The following is a 6,625-nucleotide window of genomic DNA, read 5'->3' as shown; positions in this document are numbered from 1 at the left end:
CAAAGCTGCTCCACCGTAAAAACCGAGCCCGCCCCCACCGCTGTAAATCCGACCCCCCCCGCACCGTAAAGACCGACCCCAACCCCCGCCGTGTCACCCCCCGACTCGTCACGGCCACCATCGTCTCTTTTTTATTGTCGTTTTTCAGGGTACAGGACCGCAGGCTGCGTTGCTATGGCGACAGGGCCATGCCGCAGGCTGCGTTGCCATGGCGACAGGGATATGCCATGGCTTTGTTGCCATAGCAACAGGACTAGGCCGCAGGCTGCATCTCCATAGCAACAGGACCAGGCCTTGGGCTTGGTTTCCATAGCAACAGAACCAGGCCGCAGGCTTCGTTTCCATGGCAACATCACCAGGCCTCTGGCTTCGTTTCCATAGCAACAGGACCAGGCCGCAGGCTTTGTTTCCACGGTGACAACACCAGGCCTCAGGCTTCGTTTCCATGGCAACAACACCAGGCCCCAGGCTTCGTTTCCATAGCAACAGGACCAGGCCGCAGGCTGCGGCCTACCCCCGCCGGCCATTTTGTGCCCCCTCACCCTCCTCTTCCTCGCTCCCCCCCCCCATCGTCCCCTCTCCCCCCCCCCCCAAACCGCATCAATGAAGCCCCCCCAGCCCCCCCCCAAATAACCAGGAAGCCCCGCCTCCCTCCGTGGCCCCGCCTACACAAAAAAAGGCCCCGCCCACAAGCCCCCCCCCCCCCATTACCCCCCCCCTCCATTAATACTGCTTGGCTTTGGCCCCAGTTGGCCCAGTCACAAACCGGGCCTGGCCCAGTTCCTAACTGGGCCACCTCCGGCTGACCCAATACTGACAAATCCCCCCCCCCCCCCCAGCTATAAAAAGCCCTTAATTAGGTTAAAAACCTCGTTAAGGAAAATCCCCCCCCCTCCCCACCCCACCCCGATGCTGCTAATTAAAAAAAAAGCTATAAAAAAAGGGGGGGGGGGGGAGCTGGCAGCCCCCCCCCCCCCCCAGCCACGTCTTGGGGTCGGGGGTCCGTGCGTCCTGCCCCGCTGTGTGGGGGGGGTCCTGCCCCGTTAGGGGGGGTCCCACCGGCGAGACCCCCCCCCAGGGCTGGGGTTTACCGCCGGCAGGACTCGTCTGGAGGGGGGGGGGGGGAACAGGGGTGAGCGCCTCAGAAACCCCCCGGGACCCCCCCTCAAATCCCTCCAGGGACACTGAGACCCCCCCCCCCCCCCCCAGGGCACCCCAATACCTCCCTGGGCCCCCCCAGCTCTCCCAGAGGTCGCTGGGCCCCCCAAAATCCCTCAGGGCACCCCAGGACCCCCCCCAAAAAAAGCCCCCAAGGGACCCTAACCCCCCCCCAAGGGACCCTAACCCCCTCCAAGGGACCCTAAACCCCCCTAGGGGTCCCTAAACCCCCCCCCCAAGGGACCCTAAACCCCCCCCCCAAGGGACCCTAAACCCCCCCCAAAGGGACCCTAAAACCCCTCCAAGGGACCCTAACCCCCCCCTCCAAGGGACCCTAACCCCCCCCCCCCCAAGGGACCCTAAACCCCCCTAGGGGTCCCTAAACCCCCCCCAGCGGACCCTAAACCCCCCCCCAGTGGATCCTAAACCCCCCCAGGACCCTTTTGCCCCCCCAGGGGACCCTGAAACCCCCCAAATCCCCTCAGGACCCCCTCTGAGAACCCTGAGACCCCCCCCAAGCCTCCCTAGGGACCCCCAGACCCCCCCAAAACCCCCTCAAACCCCCTAGGGACCCCCAGCCCCCCCAGCCCCCCCAAAACCCCCCCTAGGGACCCCCAGCCCCCCAAACCCCCCCTCAAACCCCTCTAGGGACCCCCAGCCCCCCCCAGCCCCTCCAAAAACCCCCCTAGGGACCCCCAGCTGCCCCCCCCAGCCCCCCCAAAACCCCACTAGGGACCCCCAGCCCCCCAAAACCCCCCAACCCTCCCCACCCCCCCCCAGGACCCCCAGCTGCCCCCAACCCCCACACCCCCCCCCCAGGGACCCAGCTGCCCCCCCCAGCCCCCCCAACCCCCCCCCTAGGACCTCCAGCCCCCCCCAGCCCCCCAAACCCCCCTAGGGACCCCCCCCAGCACCCACTCACCCACAAGCAGGGCGCGGGCCCGCAGCCCCCCCCGGCAGCCCCCGTGCCAGGGGGGGGTCGTCTTCGTCCTCCTCTTCCTCGGGGGGCCCGGGGGGGGCCGGGGGGGGCGAGGGCTCCTCGGGGGGGCCCCAGGGCCGCCAGCAGAGCCCCCTCGGAGGGGTAGCAGAAGGTGCGCTCCAGCTCCCGCTCGCTGAACCAGATCTTCAGCTGGGGGGGACACGGGGGGGGTTGGGGACGTTTTGGGGACATTTGGGGACGTTTAGGGGATGTTTTGGGACGATTTGGGGACGTTTAGGGGATGTTTTGGGACGATTTGGGGATGTTTTGGGGATGTTTTGGGGGTTTGGGACGTTTTGGGGACGTTTTGGGGACGTTTTTGGGGACGTTTGGGGACGTTTGGGGGACGTTTGGGGGACGTTTGGGGGGGTGGGACGTTTTGGGGATGTTTGGGGACGTTTTTGGGGACGTTTTGGGGGACATTTGGGGACGTTTGGGGGACATTTTGGGGACATTTTTGGAACGTTTTGGGACATTTTGGGGACATTTTGGGACATTTTGGGATTTTTGGGACACCATGAAGACCCCATGGGGATGGGGATGGGGATGGGGATGGCATGGGAGAGGGACCCGGGGGGGTCAGCATGGGGTTGGGGACAGTTTTGGGGACGTTTTTGGGACTTTTGGGGACGTTTTTGGGACGTTTGGGGATGTTTTTGGGATGTTTTGGAGATGTTTGGGGACATTTTGGGGACGTTTTGGGGACGTTTTGGGGATTTGGGGACATTTTGGGGGTTTTGGGATGTTTTGGGGACGTTTGGGGGACGTTTGGGGGTTTTTGGGGCACCCAGAAGACCCCATGGGGATGGGGATGCCGTGGGACAGGGACACGGGGGGGTCAGCATGGGGTTGGGGACATTTTTGGGACGTTTTGGGTATGTTTTTGGGACGTTTTGGGGACGTTTGGGGATGTTTGGGGGTTTTTGGGACACCCGGAAGACCCCACGGGGACGGGGATGCTCCGGGGGCAGGGGGTGGCTTGGGGACATCGTGGGGACGTGGATGCCACGGGGGTGGGGACACCACGGGGGCGGGGACACCCTAAAAACGGGGTCACCGTGGGGTTGGGGACACCGCGGGGACAGGGACACCGCGGGGACCAACAGTGACGTGCCCCCCCCCCCCCCCCCCCCATAAGGATTCCCATGGCAATTAATCCCCTCCCGGCTTAATCGCAATTAACGGGAGGCTATTAACGACCGGGGGGGTGGGGGTGGGGGGGTCACGCGGCCCTATAGGGAGCGGGGGATGGGAAGCGGAAGGGGGAGGGGGGCAGGGGACCCCCGTGTCCCTGCCCTGCCACCACCGCAACCGCTTCCTTCCCCCCCCCCCCCCCGTGTGGGTTCCTGTTTTTGGGGTGCCCCAAAGGATTCTGGGTAATGGGGGGGAGTGAGGGGGGGGCCAACCGCCAGCCCCCGCTGCCCCCCCCCCCAAAAAACAAATTGGGGGACCGGAGAGGGGGTACAGGGCGGTGAGGATGGGGACAGGGATGGGGACACGGGGGTGTCAGGGAGGGGACAGGGACAAGGGGGGGTGTGGCATGGGATGGGGACAAGGGGGGGGGGCGGGGGGGGACATGGGGGGGTCCAGGAAGGGATGGGGACAAGGATGGGGATGGGGGTGGGGCAAAAGGGGACAAAGATGGGGACGGGGATGGGGGAACCGGCAAGGGACGGGGATGGGGACAGCGGCCACCGAGGGGACGGGGACGAAGGGGACAAGGATGGGGACGGGAAGGTCCAGGAGGGGACAGGGACCAGGGACGGGGGGGGGGCGTCCAGGAGATGGGGGGGCTCGGGGACATGGGACGGGCTTGGGGACATGGGATGGGGACACGGGATGGGGTTGGGGACACGGGATGGGGTTGGGGACACGGGATGGGGACACGGGATGGGGACACGGAGGAGGACCTCAGGGGACATCGGGAGGGGCACAAAAGGCACCACGAGGGGACCCGGGATGGCTCGGGGGGACACGGGGGGACACGGGGCGGGGGACACGGGGGGGGGGAACGCGGGGACCCTACCTTCTTGCGGTGGGGGTCGTTCTTGGCCAGGCAGGAGCGGGGCAGGGCCAGGTAGCCGCCGATGACCTGGATCTCCTCGGCCGTGGGGTACCGCTTCTTGGGGGGCCCCGGGGGGGCGGCGGGGGGCGCGGGAGGCGCGGCGGGAGCCGGGGACCCCCCCTCGGCGGTCCCCCCGCGCCGGGGCCGCACCGTGATGGTGTTGCCGCTGCGGCGTTGAAGGGCCGGGTGGGCCGGCGGCGGGGGGCCGGGCTCGCGGCGGGGAGCCCCTCGCATGGCCGCCGGCCCGCTGGGCCCCCCCGGCGTTGGGCCCTCCCCGGCGCCGCCCTCCACACGCCCCTGCGCGGGCGTCACGGCCGACGGGGCCGTCACGGCCGCCGGGGGTGTCGCCGATGGGGGTGAGGGCGTCATGGCTGCCGTTGAGGGCGTCATGGCCGCCGTTGAGGGCGTCATGGCCGCCGTAGGCCTCGCGGCCGCCGTTGAGGGTGTCGTGGACGTTGTCGAGGGCGTCATGGCCGTCGTTGAGGGTGTCATGGACACTGAAGGTGTCGTGGACGTTGAGGATGTCATGGACGTCGTTGAGGGCATCATGGCCGCCGTTGAGGGCGTCATGGCCGCCGTAGGCCTCGTGGCCGCCGTTGAGGGCGTTATGGACGTTGTTGAGGGCGTCATGGCCACCGTTGAGGGCGTCATGGCCACCGTTGAGGGCGTCATGGCCGTTGAAGGTGTCACGGCCGTTGAGGACGTCACGGCCACCGTTGAGGGCGTCACGGCCGCCGTAGGCCTCACGGCCGTTGTTGAAGCTGTCGTCATGGCCGCCGTGGTGGCCCCCCCACCACCCCTGCCCGTCCCCTGTCCCTCAGCTGTCCCCACACCCTCGTGGCCACCCGCCGTCCCCCCCCGGCCCTCGGCCACCTTCCAGGACCTCACCAGCCCCCTCACCGTCCCCTCGGCCGTCCCCAGCTCCTTGCTCGGGCCACCAGATGTCACGGGGCTGGTGGCCACCTCGGGGGGCTTGGGGACAGCCGCCTGATGGCCCTCGGCTGTCCCCTGTCCCTCGGCTGTCCCCAAGCCCTTCGTTGTCACCTGGCCCTCAGCTGTCCCCAAGCCGGTGGCCAACCCTTGGCCCTTGCCCACCCTACAGCCCTCGGATGTCCCCTGTCCCCCAACCGTCCCCTGTCCCTTCACCGAGCCCCACCCCCTGACTGTCCCCAAGCCCTTAAGTGTCCCCCGTGCCCCAGCTGTCCCCAACCCCTTGGTTGTCCCCTGTCCCTCCGCCATCTCCCCGCCGGTGGCCACCCCTTCCCCCTTGCCCGTCCCGAGGGTCTCCACCGTCCCCTGTCCCTCAGCTGTCCCCAAGCCCTCGCTTGTCCCCAAACCTTCAACTGTCCCCAAACCCTCAACTGTCCCCAAACCTTCAGCTGTCCCCCGTTTCTCGGTTGTCCCCCGTCCCTCAATTGTCCCCAAACCCTTGCTTGTCCCCAAACCCTCAACTGTCCCCTGTCCCTCAACTGTCCCCCGTCCCTCAACTGTCCCCAAACCCTTTTTTGTCCCCAAACCCTCAATTGTCCCCCTTCCCTCAATTGCCCCCAACCCCTCAACTGTCCCCAACCCCTCCCTGGTCCCCCCGCCCTCATTGTCCCCCACCCCCCCTCCCACCCCTTGTCCCCCTCCGACCCCCCGTCCCCCGGTCCCCTCTCCGTCCCCGTCCCCCCGCTCGGGGGGGCTCTCGGGGACCCCCTCGGTGCTGAGCGAGCGGCCGGGGGGCCGGGGGGCGAAGCGGCCGAGCAGGCGGCTGACGCGCCCCCCCGGGACCGCGGGTGGCGGGGGTCTCCTCGCCGGCCCCGCACTTCTCCAAACCCTCGGCGCTCCGGCTCAGCCCCGGGGCCAACGCCGCCGCCGGGACCCCCCCTCCGGTCCCTCGGGACCCCCCCGGGCCCCCCGTTTTGGCCCGGCGCCGTTCCAGCAGCTCCCGTTTCCAGGGGGGGAGCTGCGCCGCCCGCTCCCGCTGCTCCCGCTCCCGGCGCCGCGCCGCCTCCTCCTCACGCCGCCGCCGCTCCAGGAGCTGCAGCTTCCAGCCCGGCACCGCCATCGCTGCGGGGTCACCGGGGGTTGGGGTGAAGGGTTTGGGGTCACCGGGGGTTGGGGTGAAGGGTTTGGGGTCAACGGGGATTGGGGGTGGAGGATTTGGGGTCACCGGGGGTTGGGGGCGGAGGGTTTGGGGTCAACAGGGGTTGGGGGTGGAGGATTTGGGGTCAACGGGGGTTGGGGGCGGAGGGTCTGGGGTCAACAGGGGTTGGGGGCGGAGGGTCTGGGGTCAACAGGGGTTGGGGGCGGAGGGTCTGGGGTCAACAGGGGTTGGGGGTGAAGGGTTTGGGGTCAACGGGGGTTGGGGGTGGAGGGTTTGGGGTCAACGGGGGTGGGGGTGGAGGGTTTGGGGTCAACGGGGGTTGGGGGTGGAGGAT

General features: G+C 68.3%; 1 protein-coding gene across 1 annotated transcript; it reads right to left on the bottom strand.

Moving 5' to 3' along the window:
• Nucleotides 1-947: 947 nt before the first annotated feature.
• On the bottom strand, nt 948-6,252 carry PPP1R18 (protein phosphatase 1 regulatory subunit 18; the record flags this gene model as incomplete). Its single annotated transcript, XM_080609066.1, has 4 exons — nt 948-1,107; nt 2,081-2,287; nt 4,164-5,018; nt 5,961-6,252. 4 exons carry the CDS (start codon nt 6,250-6,252, stop codon nt 1,088-1,090), a joined length of 1,374 nt encoding a protein of 457 aa, XP_080465192.1. The 3' UTR covers nt 948-1,087.
• Nucleotides 6,253-6,625: the final 373 nt, after the last annotated feature.

This window comes from Anser brachyrhynchus (genome assembly GCF_964034855.1).
Source record: "Anser brachyrhynchus genome assembly, contig: SCAFFOLD_321, whole genome shotgun sequence".
NCBI classification, from domain to species: domain Eukaryota; kingdom Metazoa; phylum Chordata; class Aves; order Anseriformes; family Anatidae; genus Anser; species Anser brachyrhynchus.
The sequence above is the reverse complement of the archived record's forward strand: the minus strand, read 5'-3'. Positions and strand labels throughout refer to the sequence as shown.